This window comes from Lithobates pipiens, unplaced genomic scaffold (genome assembly GCF_037356315.1).
Source record: "Lithobates pipiens isolate NorthernLeopardFrog02 unplaced genomic scaffold, aLitPip1_a1.2 Scaffold_16, whole genome shotgun sequence".
Taxonomy (NCBI): domain Eukaryota; kingdom Metazoa; phylum Chordata; class Amphibia; order Anura; family Ranidae; genus Lithobates; species Lithobates pipiens.
In genome coordinates, this window is record NW_027507748.1 from 58,047,004 (window position 1) to 58,074,439 (window position 27,436).

The following is a 27,436-nucleotide window of genomic DNA, read 5'->3' on the forward strand; positions in this document are numbered from 1 at the left end:
GCCTTCCTTGAAGGCGCTCACCTATAGCAACACTCTTAGTGGATAGGCATGGACTCTGTAGTCATTCTTATTCTGGTCGCGATGGCACTTTTCTCAACCACCCAACTTGTGCATTGTGCTCCACAGGGACGAGATGACGCTCTGCGACTCGGAGAAGGTATGTGCAAAATATACATTACAGGTCTTATAGCATGGCTTCTATTGAGCAAGGACAGCCAAAGGACCATTCCATGACTTCATCCACCATACAAAATTACGGGTCATCCTGTTTATGGATGCAATGGGATTGATTTACTAAAGTAGTAGAGGCTGTTTACTTAACAATGTCAAAGTTCACATAGCTTAGGGGTTGATTTACTAAATCTGGAGAGTGCAAAATCTAGTGCAACTGTGCATAGAAACCAATCAGCTTCCAGGTTTTATTGTCAAAGCTTAATTGAACAAGTTGAAGTTAGAAGCTGATTGGCTACCATTGCACCAGAATTGGAGTGCTCCAGTTTTAGTAAATCTCCCTCTTAGTAAGTAAAAAAAAAGCTGTGTTCGCTTTGTATACTCAACCATCTGCAAGGTAGAAGACTAAAAAATGCAAGTTTGCATGCACATGATTGGATTATTGAGGGTGAACAGCCCATTCACTAAGTTTAGTAGGCATTCACTTTTTTAAAAATTAATATGTTCTATTCCAGCCTCAACCTTTTAAACTTGGAGGAACCTTTGAAATATTTTTCATGTCTCAGGGAATCCCTGCTAAACGATTATGTATGCCCAGGGTGGATAATATGGGACGACCCCCACTTATTAACACAAAATGACCAAAAACAATAATAATGAAATGACACACACAAAATTGTAGTGCCCTCTTACATTGGTGTTCTTCGTAGTAGAGCATTACATTGGTGGCCCATGGGATAAGGACCCCCTTATATTAGTGGTCACTTTTAAAAGGACCCCCTTTTGATAAGGGCTAGTGGAATGAAAGGCCCCCCTCCCCCCATGTTAGTGGCCAATGGAATGGATCCCCTAATGCTAGTGGCCTGTTATGTTAGTGGACAGTGGAAGAAGGACCCTGTTCTATTAGTGGTCAGTAAGAGATGGACCCCCTTAAAATTGGTGATCGGTGGGCGATGGACCCCTTTATGTTAGTGGTTTGTGTGAGAAGGGCCACCTTATATTAGTGGTGAGTGGGAGAAGGACAGTTTTGCATTGACATCAATGGGAAGACTGCCCTTCCAAAAGATAGCTATTAACGGCAATGCTTAATGGGAGACAAAGATAATTTTATTGCTCAAGGAACCCCCAGTAAGCCTTATTGTGAAGGCACTTCCAGGTAAATATTATGCACATTATTCTATTTGATGATTCCACTATTTCTGGTACAGTAATGTCAATGAGAGAAGAACCGCCTTATATTAGTGGTCAGTAGTATATGAACACCCTAAATTAGTGGTCAGTGGGAGATGGCTCCCCCTTAATTTGGTGGTCAGTGGGAGAAGGACCTCCATATATTAGGGTCAGTGGGAGAAAATCCCCCATGCTAGTGGTCAGTGGGAGAAGGAACCCCTTATATTAGTGACCAGTGGGAGGAGGACTCAGTTAAATTTGTAGTTTGTGGGAGATGGACCCCCTTATATTAAGAGTCAATGGGAGATGGATCCCCTTATTTTAGTGGTCAGTGGGAGAAGGACCCCCTTATGTTAGTGGTCAGTGGGAGAAGAGCCCCCTTATGTTGGTGGTCAGTGGGAGAAGGACCCTCTTATATTAGTGGTCAGTGGGAGCAAGGCCCTCATATAAGTGGTCAGTGGGAGAAGGACCCCCTTGTATTAGTGGTTGGCGGGAGAAGAGCCCCCTTATGTTGGTGGTCAGTGGGAGAAGAGCCTCGTATGTTGGTGGTCAGTGGGAGAAGGACCCTCTTATATTAGTGGTCAGTGGGAGAAGAGCCCCCTTATATTAGTGGTCAGTGGGAGAAGGACCCTCATATTAGTGGTCAGTGGGAGAAGGACCCCCTTATATTAATGGTCAGTGGGAGAAGAGACCCCTTACATTGGTGGTCAGTAGGAGAAGGACCCCTTTATATTAGTGGTCAGTATCAGAAGGACCCCCTTATATTAGTGGTCAGTGGGAGAAGAGCCACCTTATATTAGTGGTCAGTGAGAGAGGGACCCTCTTATATTAGTGGTCAGTGGGAGAAGAGCCCCCTTATATTAGTGGTCAGTGGGAGAGGGACCCTCTTATATTAGTGGTCAGTGGGACAAGAGCCCTCTTAAATTAGTGGTCAGTGGGAGAAGGACCCCCTTATATTAGTGATCAATGGCAGAAGGACCCTCTTATGCTAGTGGTCAGTGGGAGAAGGACCCCTTATAGTAGTGATCAGTGGCAGAAGGACCCTCTTATGCTAGTGGTCAGTGGGAGAAGAGCCCCCTTATATTAGTGGTCAGGGGGAGAAGGACCCTCTTATATTAGTGCTCAGTGGGAGAGGGACCCTCTTATATTAGTGGTTAGTGGGAGTAGGACCACCTTATATTAGTAGTCAGTGGGAGATGGACACCTTATATTAGTGGTCAGTGGTAGAAGGACCCCTCTTATATTAGTGGTCAGTGAGACAGGGACCCTCTTATATTAGTGGTCAGTGGGAGAAGGATCCCCTTATATTAGTGGTCAGTGGGAGAAGGACGCCCTTATAATAGTGGTCAGTGGGAGAAGGACACTTTTGCATTGACATCAGAGAGAAGACTGCTCTTTTTAAAGAGGTCGTTTACCTTCCTTTATGATTTGTATCTATAGGTAAGCCTTGAATAAAGCTTACCTATAGGTACTGTAAATATCTCCTAAATGTGCGGCGTTTAGGAGGTATTTACTGTATACCGATGATGTCATCTGTGCATGCTTTCTGAAGGAACGCCCGTCTGTGCCGTTTCTTCAGGAGCATGTGCCACGAGTGACATCCCGCGGCTCCGGCCAGTCACATAGTCTGAAAAGAAGACGGGCAAAGATGGATGCGGCCTGCAGCGTGGATGACGCGGACTTCATTTGCAGGTGAGTGTCACATAATGTGCTAGTTTTTATGAAAAAAAGGGGGGAAAAAAACACGAAGTTTACTTCTTCTTTAAAGATAGCTATTATTGATGGCAGTGGTTAATGGGAAACAAAATAGTTTTATAGCTCAAGGAACCCCTAGTAACCTTTGGAGGAACCCCGGGGTTCCATGGAATCCTGGCTGAGAAAGGCTGCCCTATTCCTTTAGTAAATCAATCCCATTACCATCAGGGCTGTACAAACAAGGGCTAGGTGTTCCCATGCACACAGAGTTTGTTTCCCATGCCGATTCCCCTCTCAGCATTCTCCTACGAGGACAGGACTTACACTAGGAATCCCTCAAATCTTCATGTATATAAAGCCACACAATGAATTTCACTCATCTGATCCCTGTTTGGTCTTGGTGAAAGTGATTTGTTATATCTATTTGATAAGTGCAAATAAATCCCAGCTGATTCTGCCAGAAGTCTTGTGAGCTGATAACTCCCTGTGCTCTTTTATCAGATGAGGTTGTTCCCAGCTATCTCTGTGGACTACATAACACCCCCCCCCCATGTTATGGAGAAGAAGGGGGTGTTCTGTAGTCCAAACATACTTCCTCTCTTAGGTTATCAATGCTTTTCCTCTGTAGATACAGCAGTATGTGAGCATTGTCACCATAGGACAGGAAGTGTGTTACTGGCAGGATCACAAGGTGAAAATATAATAAACAGAAAGGAAAGGCTTAAAAAAACGAATTCAACCACCACATCTAGAGATAAGAGGGGCGAGCTGCAATATATTTAACGTTTTTGTTATTAGGTTTTAAATACACTTTAACACTCTAGTTAAAAATACAGTATCCCGATACATGAATACAGTTATACAAGTCTTTATTTTGTTCCAGGGGTGTTTATAATGTTTAATTCTACTTAAAAAAAAAAAAACATTTGCTGCAACTGAGTGTCCCTTGTAATGTTATAGTAGTTTTTTTTTTCTATGTTTAGATTTTCTAACTGTTTACATTTCAACTTGGTCTACATATAAATGTCAATAAAAGTCTTATTAGAAAATTAAATTAAAACACTAAAGCATAGCTCCCAACTGTCCCTGATTTAGAGGAATTGTCCCAGATTTGGAGAAATGTCCCTCTGTCCCTCATTCCTCCTCATTTGTCCCTCATTTTGGTCTGATTTATATAGATGTATATAAAATTAACTTTTTATCTATTAAAAAGTGTTTTCCAGTGCTAAACCTTTCATATAATTTCTAAATTGCTGCATTTTTAAATTCCAAAAGCCAATATAAAGGAATATTAGTTGTAAAAAAAGCACTTGTGGGTTTAACCAATCTTATTTTTTTGTACAATTCTCCTTTAAGGGGCGTGGCAAGGGGTGTGTCCTATGCCTGCATACTTTTGCTGATAGGTGTCCGACATTCCCATATCAAAAAGTTGGGAGGTATGCTAAATGCTAGCATTGCATGTTTTAAAAACTTACAATTAGCAGAATTAAATTACTAAATAAACTGAGATAACAATGATTCGTGTTTAGTCTATCATATTTTTCTGTTAAATCCGTCAGTTTAAGCAACCAAATATTATAATTTTTATTATAATGTACTTTTATTGCTATTATTAAAATAATAATAATATACAGTACATAATGTTATTATTATTATTATTATTATTATTATCATTATTATTAATAATAATAATAATAATAATAATAATAATAAACCTTTGTGTAAGATTTTGTTTCTATTAATTATACAAAAAGAAAAATTCTGCTAATATGAATTATTATACTACCGTACTTAATGATTTTCAGAATTTTTGACATTAACCCCTTCCCGCCGAGCGTACGCAGATCTGCGTACTCGGCTTCCGGGGGGTATACCGGGATGATGCCCGCACCTGCAGGCATCATCCCGGTACCGTTTTTTACAGTGGGCGATTGGCTTTCCAGCCATAACAACCGATGCGGCTGAAAGCCGCTCGGCTGTTATGCCGGAGGAGCGGGAGGGGACGTCCCCCCCTCCCGCCGCCTCTCGCCGCTGTTACCGGTGCTCCCGCTCGATCGGGAGCACCGATTAGCGATCCATCGGCTCTGGCTGCTGAGGAGGAACTGGAACGAAGCCGTAATCGGCTTTGTTCCAGTCTCCTCATCGTAAACACGAAAGCGACGTCATGACGTCACTTCCCGTTTACTCGGCTGCCAATGGCGCCGGTTTTAAAAAAATATCCGGTATTCAGAATCGCTGTTTTCAGCGATCTGAATACATTGAAGTGTAAAGGAGGGGTGGGGGGTCTTTTAGACCCCCGATCCCTCCATAAAGAGGACCTGTCACCACCTATTACTGTCACAAGGGATGTTTACATTCCTTGTGACAGCAATAAAAGTGATCACATTTTTTTTTTTTTTTTTTAAACAATTTAGTCATTTTAAAATAAATAAAATAAATAAAAAAAAAAAAAAAAAATTCAAAGCGCCCGCCGTCCCCGCGAGCTCGCGAAGCAAAGAAAACGCATACGGAAGTCGCGCCCGTGTATGTAAACGGTGTTCAAATCACACATGTGAGGTATCGCCGCGATCGTCAGAGCGAGAGCAATAATTCTAGCAGTAGACCTCCTCTGTAACGCTAACCTGGTAACCGTAAAAAATTTTTAAAGCGTCGCCTATTGAGATTTTTAGGTACCGTACTTTGTCGTCAATCTACAAGTGCGCGCAATTATAAAGTGTGACATGTTTGGTATCTATTTACTCGGCGTAACATTATCTTTCACATTACGCAAAAAAATTGGGCTAATTTTACTGTTTTGTTTTTTTTTATTCATGAAAGTGTCCCTTTTCCCAAAAAGTTGCGTTTAAAACACCACTGCGCAAATACCGTGTGACATAAAATATTGCAACAATCGCCGTTTTATTCTCTAGAGCCTCTGCTAAAAAAATATATATAATGTTTGGGGGTTCCAAGTAATTTTCTAGCAAAAAATATGGATTTTAACTTGTAAACACCAAATTCCAAAAATAGGCTTAGTCATGAAAGGGTTAAGATCTTTTTTAATTATGCTAAATTAACTTTAAACCGAACTTGTCCAGTGCTTAGCTGATACTGGTGTCTTTATAAGCAGCAGATGTTACTGAACCTTCGCTGAAGGTGTATCTTACGTGTTTTAGATATACAGAGTATATACCTGCAGTGACTGTTAGCTTGACTGATTTATAAATATACCCATCAATGTTATTTTCTAAAAATGAAAATCATGAATATAAGATAGATCCTTAAAGTTGAACTCGAGGCCGAACCCCAGAAACAACCCCCCCCCCCCCCCATAAATGGCTACCGCTCTGTAATAATTAATGCATTATTATATTATATTATATTGAAGTGAGTACCTGTATTTGACTTGGTATTATGAGCCTCTTGCAGTCCCCTACACAGCAGGGTTCAGACCTGGAGAGGAAGAAGTAGCACTACAAGTTCAAACTACAAGTGCAAAGTGCATTTGAAATTGAACTGAAAGTGCACTTGGAAGTGCAGTCTCTGTAAATCTGAGGGGTAGATCTGAAATGAGGGGAAGCTCTGCTGATTTTATCATCCAATCATGTGCAAACTAAAATGCTGTTTTTTATTTTCCTTGCATGTCCCCCTCGGATCTACAGCAACTGCACTTCCAAGTGCACTTTGCACTTGTAGTTTGCACTTGTAGTGCAAAGTGGATTTGCCTTTAGTAAATAACCCCCAAAGAGTCAATCCATTGTGTTTCAGTCCAAGAATGCTGATAGGAGGAGAGAGTAGAGTGAGAGAGAGATGATCTCAGCAGTGTACTGCTTCTCCCTTCACTGTCCAGTCATAAGGAGGGACAAGACCTTTGAGTGTTATTTAACGGCAACAGAGAAAATAAAATCAAGTCTCCTCCTGCCAGACAGGACAGTGTGTCAGAGGCAGCTTTGTAAATCTCAGGAATGGATAAACAGAAAGGCAAATCATTTGACAGAAAAATGGTTTAGTTTTATGTATTCCATCTGTGTATTCACATAAAAGATTCCTGTCTGGTTGATTTACATATAACACTACAGCTTACTATTATAATTGGTCAGCAATGGAATAAAATATATATTATGTTGAAACTGAAAGAGAGCAAATAAAAAATAAATAAAAAAATAGTTGATGAATTTATATGTCAAGAATAAACTTGTTTTTTTTAGTTGAATCAGAACAAATAGAACGAGAACGCCCGGAGACAGACGAGCGCGATGGAATTGTGACTTTTTTAGCTTTATTGGAGAAAGCAGAAAAAATTGCCAGTTCTAGATTTGCAGCTCAGATCACTGGAATTAGAGGTAAGATTTCCTACTATGGTCACCGTGTATATATGTATATATATATATATATATAGATAGATAAATATATATATAGATATATATATAGATATAGATATAGATATCAGCCTCTTCATGTCAGTGACTTGGTAATGGTCTACAATGATTTATTTTTTATTTTTTTAAACTCTCTGTAGCCAAATGCAGGAATATTTTATTTCAGAAAAACCTTATAATATATTTCCTGCCAAATCTTTTTTTTTTTCTAGTTTTGGATAGAGATGAGCTCAGTGTTCATTCTGAACATAAGTTTGGAGCGACATTGGATGTTCGGATGCCAATGCTTGTTAAGAAAGCAGCAGGTGCTTGCAACCACTGCATCCTTAGTGACCACTGACAGCATCCGGCCCATTTATTTACATGGACAGGACTCCTTGGCCACGTAAGCAAATGAGCGAGGATTGGAGGAGTTACATCATTGCCCAAATGTACCCATTGTTGAGCAATGAAGTCACCACTATCCCTGCCCCTTTCCTCATCAACGCAGGTAGGGCACCCCACCGAGGCATGTTCTTTATGGGAATTGGGCATTTTTAATGCTTCACTTTAAAGCGGAGCCAGGGCCGTCTTTAAGGCAGGGCAAAAGGGGCAGCTGCCCTGGGCACTGTCATTGTTGTGGGGCCCAAAGCAGCTTCCTCATACTTGCCAACTATCCCAGTTTAAATTCCCTTGTCCATTGAAGTTTTAGTCCTGTGCTGTGTCCCAATATCAGTGTGAAGTGCTGCTACTAATGCTGCCCAGCTCTGCCCTATTGTTGTGTACAGATGACTCACCTGCAGACCCTGTGTTTACATGTAAATAACCGGCATTCATATGTAAATAGCGGCAACATTCATAAGTAAATAGCTGCGGCCGGTGGCATTGATATGTAAATAAAGGCAGCATTCTTATGTATATCATGCTCCCTTGCACTGAGGAGATGATGTGCTGTAACCTCTAGCAACTAACCAGTGAGCCGTAATGTGTGCTGTAACTTTTAGCAACCAGTCAGTAAGCAGTAATGAAATGCTGTAACTGCTGGCAACCAATTGCAATTTCTGTCTGATCTGATACAGTAAACTGATTTTAAGTCTAGCTGCTATTTATTGTATGTCTCAGAGCAGGTGGAGAGTGAAATTGCATGGGGGGGCCCAAGAAATTTTTTGCCCCGGGTCCAATCAATATTAAAGACGGCCCTGAGCGGAGCTCCACCCAAAAGGGTAAGCTCCGCTTGCTTGCTTCCCCCTCCCCCTCCTGTGCCACATTTGGCACCTTTCCAGGGAAGCGGGTGCCTGTTTTTGACAGGTACCCATCCCCACTTCCAGGCGACCGTGCCACGGTGAGGTTCCCTGGAAGTTCGACCCCCCTTCCTCCTTCCTGCCACGGCTGGGCCATTCACAAAGCGCAGCACGGATCGCGCATGTGCAGTAGGGAAGTGGCTGTGAAGCTGCAAGGCTTCACTGCCGGTTTCCCTTACAAGGGAGCCCGGATGCTGTGCTTTGAGCTGAGCTCCACTTTAAGCATTTAAAAAATCATTGCTCCTTGCCAAATGGAATTAAAAAAAAAATGCATTAGTACATTATTCCCAGGGCAGTGCCCACCCTAACAGGCTATTTTATTGACACTCCCTTGCCTATTAGCCCAGAAAATGGGCGTTTGTAAATTGACAGATTTGGCTCCCTCTGATTTCAATGGGGTTCATGTTTGGCATCTGAACTTCCTTGATGTTTGCCAAATCCTGCTCGAACCAAACCCTGAGCAGTCCAACTCACCTCTAGTTTTGGATATAATTGATTACAGAAGCGCATCAATTAATCTCTTGTATCTGCCTGGAGTTCAGCTTTAAATGAGTTATTTATTGTTAACTTGTAGAAAGGGGCCCAAAACTGGATAGTAGAGATGTGCACAACGGAAAAATTGGTTTTGTTGCATTTCAGAATAGTTCATTAAGTTATTCATTTTGTTTCGTCATATTCGTTACGTTAGAATGACTCATTTTCGGAATTTGTTTCATAGCTTGGTATTTGTTTCATATATATGTTTTTTCCGAATCAATTCTTATTTTTGGAAGTTATTTCTGAACAGTCAAATTTATTTGTTATGTTATGCCTAGGATTCTGATGGACCCAACTCCATCCAATCCAAACACAATAAATAGGAATCATCTTATTTCACTTTTATACCTTACTGTATTTATTGCAATATGTTTCCAGTTGATATGTAATGTGCAGTGTATTTTTTATAATTCATTCTACGCTCATTGGAATAAAAACAAATGAATCCGGATCAATTCTGATCATTCACTATGTCGTTACATTATTTTGGATGCTTCAACCATTAACAAAAGGTCCAAACGATCATATTCCATCATCCGATTGAAACAAATGAATACGAATGAATCCATTTTTTTTCATTACAATTTAATTCTGATTTGTTGAAATTTATTACTATTGTGATTCTGAAATTTGGATACATCCGAATAACAAAAATGTCATCTGAATTTAATTTTTTAACAAAACGAATCGCACATGTATACTGGATCGGTGTACTAGTTGTGGCTTCAGACTGTGCAGGGTGTCTTTGTTGACCCCTTGTCATGTTATCCTCATAATTCAAATGCTTGGCTAAAGCAATAAGTATTCACATTCTGTTGATTTGCCAAAATCTATTATCCGGATAGGCACCTGTTGCCAAGAGAAGGTGACCATGTCAAGCACATCCTCTCATTGTGAACTCCCGAGGGCACTCACTTCACGCTCTTCTAGGCGTTCATCCTGATCTCCAGGAGACTGAATTTTTAAATAAAAGGAATGTGAGACTATGTACACTGCGAGCACTAGAACAGAGGGTTGTTCTGAGAAGAACGGCCACGTTATCCATCTATTAAATGGAATCAAGTTAAAAAAATGCCAACCATCTTGATAAAGACAAAACAAGAAGACATTTTTAACATCCTTTGTCCAAGGTCAGGAGGTTATATTTGTTAGAGCCGAATAAAGGACTTTTTACGAGGGGAAAGAACATACAGTAATTTGTTTCCAAACATTATTTCTACTGTCTTACCTCGATTTGACAAAACGGTTTTAGAAAGACGTCAAGCTGCGTCAGATGCCCAATATGGCAGCATAGCTGCATAGTAATCAAGGAAAAAGTTTAATCATGACTACAGACTATTTATCAACTTGAAATGTTGGAATAGCGTACATCTATTGTCTGTACTTGATCAACCTTTTTTTACATTTTTTAAATGACACTGTGGTTTTTATAAGAAAAACAAGCAGAAAGGAGAAGGAGAGGTGTTGCACCAAGCAACCAGTCAGAATGCATCTAAGGCTTTCTAACCTCCAACAAAAAAAAATCAACACCATTATTTTTCTGATTTTATTCTCTAGGCACAACTTTGGACCCTTCTGCCAGTTGTTTAGGTCTCAAATCTTCAAATGTATCACACTTCACTGGTAGCAATGCAAACCAGCTTATCCTGGCAAACTTTATATCCACTTCAGCTTTTTTTTTTTTGCAGAGATAAGAAACAGAAAGATCGTTCTCTCTGTACAGAGCCTTGTGTTGATTGTCAACACAGGGCTCTGGGCTGTGATTGGACACAGTTGTTTAGCAGGTCCTGGCCATGAATCATTGGCTGGGACTTGGCTGGGACTTGCTGACAGACTCCCACTGTGTACAATGATAGCAGGTGTCGGCAGGGGGTGGGGGGCATGCATGAACCCGCATTAAACACGGTTGATTTGCCTGCAGGGGCCACCCATCTGCAGTACCTTATAACATATACATCCAGTAGTGACCTGGTAAGGGCATATCACAAGGATGAAGCTCTCCAATTGGAAACCAGGTCACAGCAACAGTTGCTAAAAACACTCTTACTAAATAGCCTGTAGGCTGAAATATGTTGATCATAGAAAGCTAGCAGCTGGACCAGGCCAGTTCCTGTGTCTTTTGATCCCAGCCAGCCCACCAGTGCGATAAAAAAGGGGAAGGCTGAGGTCCAGGGTCCTTGATTCTGTTTCTGTTCTGCTCATGGTTTGTGGTATTGAGACTGCTGTGTCTAGCAATCTGCTGAAGGCACCATATTCTTGGAAGATGTCCAAGTCATGTAGTAAACCAAAGTGGACTATCACCTCATGGTGGTATGCCTGGGCAGTAGTTAGATTAGGAATAAGGACATTATTCATATTAAACTATTATCCTGCAGCTTACTCAGGGTAACCAGGGCTTGTAAAGCACAAAAGGATATAAAGTAACACCACTACAAATGGGTAACTTTGCAAGACTAGGAAAAGGAGTGTAGTTGCTAAAAGTAACGAAGCACAAGTTCAAGACATGAATTAGGCGTGGTACCTGGTACCACAAGCCGACAGAATGAGACATGGGAGCAAGGGTGACGTTTTCTGAGGTATACACTGCCTGAACCCTGCCACTGCCAGTACTAGGAAGCCAGGTCCCGTCAACAGGCGTTGACACTGCCAGAACTATGGAGTAAGGCACTACAAAAACATCCCACCAGTAGATATAAGGAGGGGACCAAAATTTGTATTCTGGACTCATTTGTACCTACATAGGAATAGTATCTTCAGCAACTGTTGGCACCTGGTTTACCATTGGAGAGGTTCTTCCTAGTGATAAGCCATCATCAATGTTTTTGGGTTTGTAGAAATAGACATAGACTTTTTAGGTGGGAGACCATGCTTCCTCACCTACAGGTTCCCTCATTAACTTCTTTAATTATTAATAAGTTGTGTAAATTAAAATCTCCATCTCCAGCAACATGTGAAGAAAGTCACTTACAGTTAGAGCAAGGTAGTTTGTAATAGGTGGTTGATTGCTCTAGATCAGAAGTGTGTCAGTGTGTCAGTCTACCCACTGTCTTATGTTAAAGTGTAAGTAAACCCCTAACAATGAACTTCTCTTATGTAGGTACTTTTGGTCCAAATATATTAGGGCCGGTTCACACAGCGAGGCGATGCGAGGCGACACGGCTCGCCTCGCCTCGCTCCCGCAAGTCGCCCCAGTTCTGTACAATGGAACCGTTCTGAGAGGAGCGACTCGAGTCGCTCCGACTCAGAAAAAAGGTTCCTGTACTACTTCTGGGCGACTTCGGGGGCGACTTGCATTGACTTCTATACAGAAGTCCTCTGCAAGTCGCCGCTGAGGTCCCCGCAGGTCGCGGCGAGGCAAGTCGGAGACGCCTCGCCGCGCCTCGCTGTGTGAACCGGCCCTTACTGAAAGTGTTTTGTTATATCTGTGTGATAAATGCAAGAACATGTTTGAGCCAAACACTTTCTGCAGTGATCTGACCCAAAGTCCCAAGCAGTGTTCTCAGCCCTGCCCAGTTCACCTTTCACCTCCGTGGACTGCAGAGCACCTCCACACTATGTTATGGAGAAGAAGAGTCGGGGGGTATTCTGTAGTTCTAAAATATATCATGTCCTATATCAGCGCTCTCCAAACTGTGGCCTGGCAGTGTGGAATAGTTTCTGCACTCTGATACCGACTATGAGGCACTGACACCAATGATGGCTCACTATTCCTCCTAGTGATACCAGCGATATAACGCACTATTACCAATCATGGGGGATTGTTTACCCCCTCTGAATCCAGGACATTTTCTATTTCTATTTCTATTTCCACTGGCCACAGTGCAGCCCCCCAAAAGTTTGACGGACACTAAACTGGCCCTTTGTTTAGAAAGTGTGGAGAACCCTGTCCTAGGGTGACCATGCTGCATCTCCAAGATACAGTAAAATAAATGAGTGGTGTCACCCTAGGACAGGGACCAGAGGAAAGGGCACTAGAATTGATGAAAAGAGTCCTGAAGGTTCTAGTTATGCCTCTGGTTCAGGGTAAAGGTACTAGGCAGAGAGCACGCTCCAAGAGGAGGAACAAGATAACTGCTAGCAGTATCTATTTACTGCCACCTCTGGCTGCTATGTGCATGTGCACCCCTCGTATGACAGTGATCTGCCTGTACTATGCTTCTCAGCAACATGCCAGCTTTGTAAAAACGAACTGTGACCAGGTAGGAAGTTACAAGTAGGGGCTGTGAAGGTAAGGGAGCGGGGATGTTTGTGTACAGAGAGGGGCCAGAGGCCTGTGTGTGAACAGATTTGTGTATGTGGGGCTGCCAAATATATAGGGGTGTCTGCGTGTGGCGGGGGGGCGCTGACATATACACAGGTGTGTGTGGGGGGGCTGACATATATACAGGTGTGTGTGTGCGGGGTTGCTACCATATATACAGCTGTGGGGGTAACTGACATATATAGAGGTGGGAGGGGGCTGACATATATACAGGTGTGTGTGTGCGGGGTTGCTACCATATATACAGCTGTGGGGGTAACTGACATATATAGAGGTGTGAAGGGGGCTGACATATATACAGGTTTGGGGGGCAGACAAATATACAGGTGTGTGGGGAGCCTACATATATACAGGTCTGTGTGTGTAGGGGGGGGGCTGACATATATGCAGGTGTAAGGGGGGGCTGACAAATATACAGGTTTAGGGGGCTGACAAATATACAGATGTGAGGGAGCTGACATATATACAGGATTGGGGGGGGGGGCTGAGTGCATACAGGTGAGATGGCCGGTGTGCGGATTCAGTAGGGTGGCCCATAGGCAAGTCCTGGGGAATGTTGGTGGTCAGGCTCGGGAGGGGGGGGGGCAGGTCTAAAGCTGTGTAAGGGGCCCAAAAATTTCTGATGGCTGCCCTGCTAGTAGCAAGAAAAACAATGGAGCAAGGTGTAACAGCAGAAGAGGGACTAAATACCCTCCTAGCAGCCAGCACCAAGTGGTGCTGATTACTTGGATCTGCTGGCTGCTGGGAGACACCTGCTGGTGGACACTGGAACTACAAACTTCCCCTCTGGAAAGCACAGTGCCACCACCAGGTGATCCAGGTCCTGACACCTATGAGTTAGTCCTAGTTGTAGGATACAGTCGTCTATACACTTGCATTTTAAAATGTAAAATGGTTTTTGATAGAATAACTTATTTTGTACGTTCAGCTAAGTTAACACAACTCCCAATAGTACTGAATAGATTCACTGTTGTGAAATGAACAGGTCCTAAATCTTTCAGTAGACAGTATACCAACATCTAATGTATTGTTCTTTTTCCCTTTCAGCCAACAACAAATTGTTTGGAAAGAAGAACAGAATGGTAAGTTTCCAGGCTGCAGGTTGTAGACCTCAATCATTTTACGTTGTGTATTTTCTACTACATCTCTGCTCTGTGAAAGGAAACAGCCATGTTGATAAGATCCCATTTATTGTGCAGCACTTCCACAGTTGTGAACCATGGACATGGTAAAGTCCACCGGTGTTTGCATGGTGTGATCTAGTGCCTTTGCTGAGATTATACGATAGTCCAGCATTTGTAGTATATTTCATTTGTCTCTTCATTTGGTTTCACTCATCATGTAGACTCGTTGTACGCCATCATGTAACCGTCTTATGAGCAAAGGTTTTGTGACCCTTACTTCAAAGTATTGGAATTATTTGGGGTTTCGTCATCCTTGTTAACTTAATGCCCTTAAATCTTGTATCCTGTAACTAAATAAATGCTAGAATTTTTTTGCCAATCTGAAAAAAGGGTAGTGTAATGCCCCGAACACACCATCTGACTTTCCGACAATAAAGCCATGGAATTTTGTTCAAAGGATGTTGGCTCCAACTTGTCTTGCATACACACGGTCACACAAATGTTGGCCAACAATTACAAACGTAGTGACGTACAAGTCGTATGGCGAGCCGATAAAAAGGAAGTTCAGTATTCATGCGATATCTCCATTACGAATGCTAGTTTTACAAGACCGAGCTCTTCCGGCTCGTACTTGATTCTGAGCATGCGTGAACTTTTGTGTGATGGACTTGTGTACACATGATCGGAAAGTCCAACAACAAAGTTTTGTTGGCGGAAAATTTGAGAACCTGCTAGCCAACATTTGTTGGCGGAAAGTCTGAAAACAAATGTTCGATGGAGCGTACACACGGTTGGACTTTCAGCCAACATTTCCCGTCGAAAAGTCCGATCGTGTGTACGCGGCATTGGACTAACAGATTTAGATGGTGTTGACTAACAAATTAATTTCGGTGTGCTCATTTGTTTGTTCCTTTTTGATTGGGACGTGTTTTGCTTATTTATTTTTGTATTTTGGTAGCCGCCAACTATTTTGTTATTTTTATGTGGTTGAATATACACTATATTGTCAGAAGGATTGGGACGCCTGCCTGTACACGCACATGAACTTCAATGGCATCTCAGTTTTAGTCCATAGGGTTCAATATTGAGTTGGCCCACCCTTTGCAGCTATAGTAGGCTTAACTTATCTGAGAAGGCCGTTCACAAGGTTTGGGATTGTATGGGAATTTTTGGGAATGTTTGACCATTCTCCCAGAAGCGCATCACTTCTGAGGTCAGGCACTGATGTTGAATGAGAAGGTCTGGCTCCCAATCTCCTCTCTAATTCATCCCAAAGGTGTTCTATTGGGTTGAGGTCAGGACTCTGTGCAGGCCAGTTAAGATCCTCCACTCCAAACTCGCTCATCCATATCTTTATGGACCTTGCTTTGTGCACTGGTGTGCAGTCATGTTGGAACAGGTAGGGATCATCCCCAAATGGTTTCCACAAAGTTGGAAGCAACTTTGAAGCAACCACCAAATGATTTAGACCAGTGCACAAAGTAAGGACCATAAAGTCATGGATGAGCGAGTTTGGGGTGGAGGAACTTGACTGGGATGCATCTGTGTCCTAACCTCAACCTGATAGAATGAATTAGAGAAGAGACTGCAAGCCAGGCCTTCTCATCCAACATCAGGGCCTGATTTTACAAATGCGCTTCTGGAAGAATGGTCAAACATGCCCATGGACACACTCCTAAACCTTGTGGACGGCCTTCCCAGAAGAGTTTGTAAAGGTGGGTCCTTGCTCTGTTAGGTGCTCGATTTCCCTCTTCCTATCTTTCCTAGGCCGTGGTCTGGATGTACTTGGGAGTCCCATTCACCGGTGAGATAACCAAGACTCATACACGAGATGTATGTGAATAATGATTACATTTAATGTTTTGAATACAACAGGTTATATGCTGAGACAATTGGGGTGGCACCCTGTGGAGTAGCCAATCAGGGATACCCTCGTAGCTGTACACTAAACTTTTCCTAGTAACAGGTTTATTGACAGAACAAGCAGGATAAGCAGAACCTTCACGAGATAAGAATAAGACTACAATATTCAACAACATTGTGCTAATAGTCTGTGATCCAGACGTTCTAGGTCACAGACGCAGTTAAGGGAATATAAGATAATTGCATATCTTGGCTTTCTCTGTACAAACTCTCGCGGCCAAGGGCATTCTAAGAAAACAGCATATTTTCCAAATAGCGAGCATCTATATCTTAGCAGTTAGAATTCTAGCTTGGTCATACAAAGTTTAAAATGGAAGACAGTATAACAAAATGGAGACTTGCTAATCCTTATAGAGTTGAAGCTGTTATAGCAGCAAAGGGTGGGCCAACTCAATATTCAACCCTACGAACTAAGTCTGGGATGCCATTGAAGTTCATGTGCGTGTAAAGGCGGGTGTCCCAATACTTTTGACAATATAGTGTATATACTACCAAGCATTTCTGCCATCCATTTTCAGTGGATCCAGAAGCCTTATATGTTTTGGTATATAATAGTAATGGCAAACTCCATGGGGACCTTTGTGCTCCAATAGCCTCTTTTCTCCGGGGGATTCCCCTCTCAGGAAATATGATCACTATGTAACCATTGGTCTTATTTAACCAGTCTGATACATCCCCCTAATAAAGATTTGTGTGAAGAATTGAAACACGTCTGGGTTTTCATATAAATTAATATGCTCATGTATCTCATTGTGGGTTGTTCATATGATTATGAACCTCCATCATGAAGTCTCCATCATGCTTTTGTATGCACAGTGTTTTTGTGTTTTCCTTAAAAAGACAATAAATGTTTTATTTTTTAATTTTGTCTGATATTTCTCGTTTACCTAAAATCCCCAATTTTTCTATTCTTTTATTCGGCCAAAATATTCATTTATTCTAACCATCGAAATAAAAAAACTGTGCTAAGCACGTTTAGACTTGCATTGCTCCCCCTGACACCTGGTCCCTGTCCAACCAACTTTGACTTACAGGTAAGCAGTGGCGGAATTATAGGGGTCGCCAAGATCGCCTTGGCGACCAGGCCCCTTGCTGCAGGGGGCCCGAGGCCCCCCTGTACTCTTCGATAGGAGAGAAGGCTGAGAGGAGCTCACGATCATCAGCCGAACTGAAATCGGCACTGTGCGGGAGCTCCTCACATTAGGCTTAGTGAAAGCAGTGTGTGCTCTTTGTCTCCCCCTAGAGTGCAGTACCCGGCAGGAAGAGCCAAGGTAAATGTCTGCTGTTTTTTTAATAAGCCTATCTACTGTATTTGTGTTTGTATGTGTGTGTGTGAACATGCTTGTATGTGTGTGTGTTTGAACATGCTTGTATGTGTGTGTGTGTGTGTGAACATGCTTGTATGTGCATGTGTGTGAGCATGCTTGTGTGTGTGAGCATGCTTGTATGTGCGTGTGTGTGAGCATGCATGTATGTGCGTGTGTGAGCATGCTTGTGTGTGTGTGTGAGCATGCTTGTATGTGCGTGTGAGCATGCTTGTGTGTGCGTGTGTGTGTGAGCATGCTTGTATGTGCGTGAGCATGCTTGTATGTGTGTGTGTGTGAGCATGCTTGTATGTGTGTGTGTGTGTGTGTGTGTGTGTGTGTGTGTGTGTGTGTGAGCATGCTTGTATGTGTGTGTGTGTGTGCATGCTTGTATGTGCGTGTGTGTGAGCATGCTTGTATGTGTGTGTATGTGAGCATGTATGTGTGTGTGTGTGTGTGTGTGAGCATGCATGTATGTGTGTGCGTGTGTGTGAGCATGCATGTATGTGTGTGTGAACATGCTTGTATGTGTGTGTGTGCGAGCATGCTTGTATGTGTGTGCGTGAGCATGCTTGTATGTGTGTGTGTGAGCATACATGTATGTGTGTGCGTGTGTGTGAACATGCTTGTATGTATGTGTGTGTGTGTGAGCATGCATGTATGTGTGTGTGTGAGCATTAATGTATGTGTGTGTGTGTGTGTGTGTGTGTGAGCATGCTTGTATGTGTGTGAGCATGCATGTATGTGTGTGTGTGTGTGTGAGCATTAATGTATGTGTGTGTGTGTGAGCATGCTTGTGTGTGTGTGTGAGCATGCTTGTATGTGTGCGTGTGAGCATGCTTGTATGTGTGTGAGTGTGTGCGAGCATGCTTGTATGTGTGTGTGTGTAAGCATGCTTGTATGTGTGTGTGTGTGTGTGAGAGAGCATGCATGTATGTATGTGTGTGTGTGTTCATATATGTATGTATATGTATGCATGTGTGTGTGCATGTGTTTATCAGTGGCGGTGCATCCAAAAGGGTGCACAGGTTCCACCCCCTCTATGACCAATGGATAGATTCATGCATAGCATAGCATGAATCTATCCATGGCCACCGCTGCCACCCCCATATTTAGGTGTCTGGTCCCTTTTGGGGTGTCGGGTGCCTGAATTACAGCGGCGGGGGGGTGTTTTTGCAGCACCTGATTAGAGCCATGGGCTATAATAGGCTTCAAAATAGGTGAACTGCGAGCGCCATGCTTGACGCTCACAGTCTACCCAGGTGTGTTAGAAAAGTGAATTAATATTCACTTTCCTAACACTGAACGGCCTCTCCACCAATCAGGTGTGCAGGTCTTTTACCCATCACCCGATTGGCTGAAACGATAGACACAGCTATTGGACGCCCATCAGGAGGAGAGGACAGGAGATGAGGATGGCTGCATGGAGGACCCCGCTCATGGCCGTTACCCGCTGCCCCACCAAAACAGGGTAAGTGGCGGGCAGACAGTGAGCGGGCGGTAGGGATTCACAGTGGCAGCATTTGATGTGCACAGTAGCAGCATTTGATGGGCACAGTGGCAGCATTTGATGGGTACACTGGCAGCATTTGATGGGCACAGCGGTGGCATTTGATGGGCACAGCGGTGGCATTTGATGGGCACAGCGGAGGAGTTTGATGGGCAAAGTAGTGACATTTGATGGTACAGTGGTGGCATTAGATGGTACAGTGGTGGCGTTTGATGGGCACAGTGGCTGTAATTGATGTTTTTTAAATCGGTTCCTTCATATGCAGCCACCCACTTGGGACTGGGCCCTGGTGTTCCACCATCGGGCTCGGAGAAAAGAGCCCTGTCCGGAGGTCGGGGGGGGGGCACCATGGTTTCCTGCATCGGGGCCCTGAAGGTTCTAGTTACGCCACTGCAGGTAAGCCTAGATTAAGGCTTACCTGTAGGTCCAAGAAATATCTCCTAAACCTATACGGTTTAGGAGATATTTGCCGAAAGACAGGCACCGCTGTCTATGGCGCATGCACCGTAGACAGCGGCGCGATGCATAGTAGTCCATTATGCTTTACCTTTGCGGGGAATGAAAGAGGAAGTAAACTCATCAGGGTTTACTTCCTCTTTAAAGCAAAATCAATTATCATACATTGTGATGAAACAAATTATGATCAAATAAATCTTACCAAAACATAAAAAAACAACCTCTAAAGAAAAAAACACCCTGTGAAGCTTAGTGACTATCCATCACAGAAAAAAGTGAAAATGAATAAATTGTTTCAAAATATATCAAACAGTGTCCTTTTCATAAACAAAAAGATGATCACAGTGAAAATTCCTTAAAAGATTGTAAAGTGTAACAAAGTAACAAGAACATCCATAAATAATGTTTTTTTTTTTTCTTTAGAGGTTGTTTTTTTATGTTTTGGTAAAATGTATTTGATGATAATTTGTTTCATCACAATTGATTTTGCTTTAAGTATATTAGATATTAGTCACTGTGTGCAGAGTGAGCTGTTAGGTTTTCACCATGTGATTATTGGTGTGAATTTACACTATATTTAGCGCCACTTGTTCCACAATTTAGAAGGGGAATACTGTACACTATTTGCTTTTTATAGTGGCGGCTTAGTTTTAGCTTTTCTGTTTTAAGCGCAGTGGTGATACACAATTGAAAAGGGAAATAGAGAGTGTATATTATTGTTTTTGCAAAGATACAACTATGTTGGTGTCCCTTATCAATTTTTCATTGTATTTTTTAAATGTAGCTGTCTACTCCCAAACTGTCATTTGAAGTAAAACACATAGCCAAGTATTATTCTCCACAATTTTTTTATTGTGCATTAAAAAAAGAAAAGAAATAAAATTAGACATGATATCTGCCAATAGATCTTAACCAAAAAGTGCATTCTATGCATCCAAAAATATAGAAAATATACCAAATCAAATCATTATTATTCAACCAAACAAATAACGTAAAAGCAAATAACTCCAAGGCCAATAATAAATAATACGTTATCTCCTCCGATTCCGCAACATGGCTGGTTACCGAAAGGCCGTTCAGAAACAAACTGAAAAGCACGAAATGAAAAGTGCGAATCAACACTCACCAAACTTCTACTAATATGAAATTAGCAGAAGGAGCCCAAAGGGTGGCGCTAAAGAGCTGAAAAACAACGTAGTCCGTCTCTATGTTCGTAATTGTTGGGCAAAAATTGTGTGGCTGTGTGAATGCAAGATAAGTTTGGGCCAACGGCCTTCGGACAAAATTCCACAGTTTTGTTGGCCAACAATCCGATCGTGTGTACGAGGCTTTACTGTGAGGAAGCCTTTCTGACCTTAAAGTGAATAACTTGACACCAAGTTCTCTATATGGACCACGTATGTATGATAATAAGATAATTGTTCTGTTGTGTTTGGTCTGTTGCAGGAAGACTTACGGGAAGAACAAGCCAACCCTGCTTTCCATCAGGAAGAATCTGTTGACCAAGCGGATGAACTGGCAGACCACAGTCCCATGAAAGGGAAGCATTTTAGGAAAGTTTCACAAGGCTTACCCAGGAAGTCCAAAAAACGAGGTGAGGACTCAAATCACCTTCCCTTATGTGTACTATATTTATTGAAAAAAAATGTACAAAGCTTAGCAGAGCATGGGGGATTTTTCATTTTTTTTTGCCTCGAGAGAAAACATAACGGCTCCTATATTAAAACTCAGGTTTGGAGATGCAGACTTTCTGTACTCTACCATGTTCAGAGATCACTAGTATCCTCAGGGGAAGGTCTTCTACCCCCTAACCCCTCCCATTTCAGAGACGCCGGCACTGAACCTGCTGAGCATTGTTGTCACACATCCCCTGACAGATTTTTAATCAGGATAGCAAAATGGATAATTAGATTAGTTCTACCTTAAACATGTGCAAATATCATATGTATCTACAGTGCCTTGAATAAGTATTCATACCCCTTGACATTTTCACATTTTCTCATGTTACAACCAAAAACAGAAATGTGTTTTATTGGGATTTTATATGATAGACGAGTGATGGGGAATAGCGAGTGATAGCCGCAGGGGGCCCCCCTTCCCCAAAGCACCCACCCCCCCCCATGTTGAGGGCATGCCGCCTGGTATGGCTCAGAAGGGGGGTGCTAGCTGGTCCCCACCCCCTTTCCTGACCAGCCGGGCTGCGTGCTCGGATAAGGGTCTGGGATCGAATTTGGGGGGACCCCAACGCCTTTTTTTTCGGCGTAGGAGCGTCCCCTTAAAATCCATACCAGACCAAAGGGCCTTGGAGGGGCATTCCCTCTCATGCTCGCTGAGATAGGAAAATTAGTTTTTTCTATTGTAGCAAGCGCGAAATGTACAGTACCCTGTCACCAAGAATCAGAGCGATAGGATTGCGCTGTAAACATTCTCGCGGGCAGTAGCTGTAGCTGCCTGCTCGTCGTATTTGGTCCATCGGACCAGCATACAGACGAACGGGTTTCCCGCTACAAACTTAAAACATGTTCTATTTCTAAAGTCCGTCTGATTTTTGGCATGCAAAGGGCCAATGGAGCCCACACACGATCGGAATGTCCGACAGATTCGTTCCGTCGGACCTTTGCGGTGAAAAGGTCCGGTCGTGTGTACAGGGCATAACAGGTTTTCTTCTAAGATTGTTCTGTATTTGGCTCCATCCATCTTCCCATCAACTCTGACCGGCTTCCCTGTCCCCGCTGAAGAAAAGCATCCCCACAACATGATGCTGCCCCCACCATGTTTCACGGTGGGGATGGTGTGTTCAGGGTGATGTGCGGTGTTTTCTGGCAAACACATGGTGTTTTGCTTTTAGACCAAAACGTTTTTGCTCTCCTCTAACCAGAGCACCTTCTTCCACATGTTTGCTGTGTCCCCCCAAATGGATTTTCGCAAACTGCAAACAGGACTTCCTATGGCTTTCTTTCAACAATGTCTTTCTTTTTGCCACTCTTCCATAAAGGTCAGATTTGTGGAGTCCATGACTAATAGTCATCCTGTGGACAGATTCTCCCACCTGAGCTGTGGATCTCTGCAGCTCCTCCAGAGTTACCATGGGCTTCTTGGCTGCTTCTCTGATTAATGCTCTCCTTGCCCGGCCTGTCAGTTTAGGTGGACGGCCATGTCTTGGTAGGTTTGCAGTTGTGCCATACTCTTTCCATTTTCGGATGATGGATTGAACAGAGCTCCGTGAGATGTTCAAAGCTTGGGATATTTTTTTATAACCTAACCCTGCTATAAACTTCTACACAACTTTATCCCTGACCTGTCTGGTGTTTTCCTTGGCCTTCATGATACTGTTTGTTCACTAAGGTTCTCTAACAAACCTCTGAGGGCTTTACAGAACAGCTGTATTTATACTGAGATTGAATTACACACAGGTGGACTCTATTTACTAATTAGGTGACTTCTGAAGGAAATTGGTTCCACTAGATTTTAGTTAGGGGTATCAGAGTAAAGGGGGCTGAATACAAATGCACGCCACACTTTTCAGATATTTATTTGTAAAAAATTATGAAGGGCCATTTATAATTTTCCTTCCGCGTCACAATTATGTGCCACTTTGCGTTGGTCTATCACATAAAATCCCAATAAAACATATTTCGGTTTTTGGTTGTAACATGACAAAATGTGGAAAATGTCAAGGGGTATGAATACTTTTTCAAAGCACTGTATGTGTGTAACAGTTAGGGGTGGTCCCGCACCTCTTCATTTCGTACCGGCACTATATGATGTAAGCTGAATTAAATATGCATGGCTTTTAATCTTCATATTAAAAACACAAGGATGTTTTCATGCTGCCAAATAAAAACTATAGGTCCTAACCACTTACCACTAACCACTTACCACTAACCACTTACCACTAACCACTTACCACTAACCACTTACCACTAACCACTTACCACTAACCACTTACCACTAACCACTTACCACTAACCACTTACCACTAACCACTTACCTAAACAATTTTCTCCTTGGGCAATTTTTTTCACACATGTTCAAGTCTGTAGCTTTTTTACAGAAATTACTTTAAACCCCTAAACATTGTGGTAGTTGCAATTTTTTATATTGCACAATGTTTGCCCAACTCATTATCAAACCCATATATTCAGGAAAAAAGACAGTAACAATAATTTTAGCTCACACAAACACAATATAATTCCCATTTTTTTGTTAAAATATAAAAGACGAGGTTGTGCCTGTGAAATTGTAAAAACGATGGTACCCAAAATTCTCCATATGTGCCTTTGAATGATGGCTCTAGAATTAATGCTCCCACTTTGGTGTTTTATTCAAGTTTGTACAGGGAAAATGGAGGTGCTTTACATTTTTTTAATTTTTTAACACTTTTTTTTTTTTATTCTTTAACTGTATTGCTATTACAAGGGGGCTAACAAGCTCCCTATGTGATAGCATAGGCAGGTGATGTGTCAACTTCACAGTGACATCAGGGATCTATTAGACCCCCATTGTTTCTCCTTCCTTTCTCTGCAGCTAATCAAGCACAGATTGTGCTAGATTGAGGTGGAGATTTACTAACACTCTGGTGCAGATGTGCATGGTAGCCAATCAGCTTCTAACTTCAGCTTGTTCAATTAAGCTTTGACAATAAAACCTGGAAGCTGATTGGTTTCTATGCAGAGCTGCACCAGATTTTGCACTCTCCGGTTTTAGTAAATTGCCCCTGATGTGTTCTGCTGGCCAGGACGGCTCTCTGCGCTCCCCACCGGTAGAACACAATAGCACTGTGGGAGGGGTTCCCTCATTAACACTGATTGCATTGATGGGGGAATGGAGTGATTTCTTACCTTCCACTATGAAGACATTTAAACGGGTTTGGGGTCCCTGGAATCTCTCTTGTCTTTTGGAGAATCTTGGCCGTAGTCTTCTCAAACTTTAAATCATTGGACCTCTCAGGAGGCGGTCTCTGCATTTTTTTTTTCAGAGTCCCCCCCATTGTCTCTTCCCCACCTCCCTTTCCCCCCTGCTTTGCCCACTCCTCTTCCTCCCTCCTCCTTTTTTTTCTTTTTTCTGCTGTCTCTTCTTACTTTGGCTCAGTTTTTATTTTGCCTCAAGTTAGCGTGTTCCACTTCTCTATACATGCTAGACTCCAACCTTGAGATACACTAGTTTTACCAACAGTATTGGGGCGCCTGCCTTTACACACACATGAACTGTAATGGCATCCCAGTCTTAGTCCGTAGGGTACAATATTGAGTTGGCCACCCTTTGCAGCTATAACAGCTTCAACTCTTCTGGGAAGGCCGTCCACAAGGTTTAGGAGTGTGTCTATGGGAATGTTTGACCATTCTTCCAGAAGCGCATTTGTGAGGTCAGGTACTGATGTTGGACAAGAAGGACTGGCTTGCACTCTCCACTCTCGTTCATCCCAAAGATGTTCTATTGAGTTGAGGTCAGGACCCTGTGCGGGCCAGTCATGTTCCTCCACCCCAAACTCACTCATCCATGCCTTTATGGACCTTACTTTGTGCACTGGTCCATATCATTTGGTGGAGGGGGGGGGGGGGGTTATGGTGTGGGGTTGTTTTTCAGGGGTTGGGCTTGGCCCCTTAGTTTAAATGAAGGAAACTCTTAAAGTGATTGTAAAGGTTTGTTGTTGTTTTTTTTTTTAAATAACAAACAAACATGTTATACCTACCTTCTCTGTGCAAGGGTTTGGCACAGAGTGGCCCCTATCCTCCTTTTCGGCGGTCCCCTGGCCAGGCTCCTGGCTCCTCCTTTTCCTGAGTGCCCCCATGGAGAGCCGCATTCCATTGACATAGACAGCCAGACTCTGTCCGGCCCCTGGCTCCTGTGTCACTGGATTTAAATGACAGCAGCAGGGGCAAAATGGCTCCCGCTGCTATCAATCTATACAATGAGGACACGGGACAGCAGCTGGAGCTTCTGTGCTTGTCCCCATCGCTGGAACGATTGGGTTCAGGTAAGAAAAGGGTGAGGTCTGGGTGGGGGTGGGGGGGGGGCTGCAGTACAAAAGGTTTTTCACCTTAATGCATAGTATTCATTAAGGTGAAAAACCATGAGGGTTTACAACCCCTTTAATGCGTCAGCATACCAAGACATTTTGGACAATTTCATGCTCCCAACTTTGTGGGATCAGTTTGGGGATGGCCCCTTCCTCTTCCAACATGACTGCGCACCAGTGCACAAAGCAAGGTCCATAAAGACATGGATGAGCGAGTTTGCGGTGGAGGAACGTGACTGGCCTGCACAGAGTCCTGACCTCAACCCGATAGAACTCCTTTGGGATGAATTAGAGCAGAGATTGTGAGCCAGGCCTTCTCGTCCAACATCAGTGCCTGACCTCACAAATGCGCTTCTGGAAAAATGGTCAAACATTCCCAAACCTTGTGGACAGCCTTCCCAGAAGAGTTGAAGCTGTTGTAGCTGCAAAGGGTGGGCCTACTTAATATTAAACCCTATGGACTAAAGCTGGGATGCCATTAAAGTTCATGTGCGTGTAAAGGCAGGTGTCCCAATACTTGTGGTAATATAGTGTGTGTTACCTGATTGTTTACCTATAGTCAGTAGCCATTAGATATGTATACAGGGATACCGTCCAACCCCATGTAAAAAAAAAGTTTACATTTAGAAACTGTGATCCAAAGTATGTGCATACATTGTGTTATCATACTGATATTCCAGGATTACTTTGTTGTATGGAATCCCCCATTATAGAACTTCCATTGTAATCTCCCTTTCCCTCTCTTCCAGCTTGCTTTTGGAAATACTGCATCAAAACGAGTGACTGAGACGATCGCGTGCGATGATCGCGGAATTTAAGGACCTGACAGTGAAATCTTCATCTTGAAGACTTACCGTAGTGACTTTAGAGACCAGGGACATTGTTGTTCTGTTCCAGCACTTAAAATGTAACGCAACTGTATATACAATATATCACAAAAGTGAGTACACCCTTCACATTTTTGTAAATATTTTATTCTATCTTTTCATGGGACAACACTGAAGAAATGACACTTTGCTACAATGTAAAGTAGTGAGTGTACAGCTTGTATAACAGTGTACATTTGCTGTCCCCTGAAAATAACTCAACACACAGCCATTAATGTCTAAACCACTGGCAACAAAAGTGAGTACACCCCTAAGTGAAAATGTCCGAATTGGGCCCAATTAGCCATTTTCCCTCCTCGGTGTCATGTGACTCATTAGTGTTACAAGGTCTCAGGTGTGAATGGGAAGCAGGTGTGGTAAATTTGGTGTTATCGCTTTCAATCTCTCATACTGGTCACTGGAAGTTTAACATGGCACCTCATGGCAAAGAACTCTCTGAGGATCTGAAAATAAGAATTGTTGCTCTACATAAATATGGCCTAGGCCAGTGATGACGAACCTTGGCACCCCAGATGTTTTGGAACTACATTTCCCATCATGCTCATGCACTCTGCAGTGTAGTTGAGTATTATGGGAAATGTAGTTCCAAAACATCTGGGGTGCCAAGGTTCGCCATCACTGGCCTAGGCTATAAGAAGATTGCCAAGACCCTAAAACTGAGCTGCAGCCTGGCGGCCAAGACCATACAGCGGTTTACAGGACAGGTTCCACTCAGGACAGGCCTTGTCCTGGTCAACCAAA

General features: G+C 42.8%; 1 protein-coding gene across 2 annotated transcripts; it reads left to right on the plus strand.

Moving 5' to 3' along the window:
- Positions 1–26,792, plus strand: LOC143984243 (uncharacterized). Of its 2 annotated transcripts, none has more exons than XM_077484527.1 (5): positions 1–157; positions 7,233–7,358; positions 14,520–14,554; positions 21,236–21,383; positions 26,558–26,792. In XM_077484527.1, the coding sequence occupies exons 1-5, from the start codon at positions 49–51 to the stop codon at positions 26,593–26,595; spliced, it is 456 nt and encodes a 151-aa protein (XP_077340653.1). In that variant the 5' UTR covers positions 1–48; the 3' UTR covers positions 26,596–26,792. The 2 variants fall into 2 exon arrangements, with proteins under 2 accessions (XP_077340653.1, XP_077340652.1); XM_077484526.1 differs by having other exon boundaries at positions 7,224–7,358; positions 26,558–26,790.
- The last annotated feature ends 644 nt before the right edge of the window (positions 26,793–27,436 follow it).

Bases quoted from the DNA above. Each gene is read 5' to 3' on its own strand.
- LOC143984243 (XM_077484526.1), top strand. From the start codon at position 49: ATGGACTCTGTAGTCATTCTTATTCTGGTCGCGATGGCACTTTTCTCA. The intron at 158-7,223 runs GTATGTGCAAAA...TGTTTTTTTTAG, and splicing joins CGCTCTGCGACTCGGAGAAG to TTGAATCAGAACAAATAGAA. The intron at 21,384-26,557 runs GTGAGGACTCAA...CCTCTCTTCCAG, and splicing joins CAGGAAGTCCAAAAAACGAG to CTTGCTTTTGGAAATACTGC.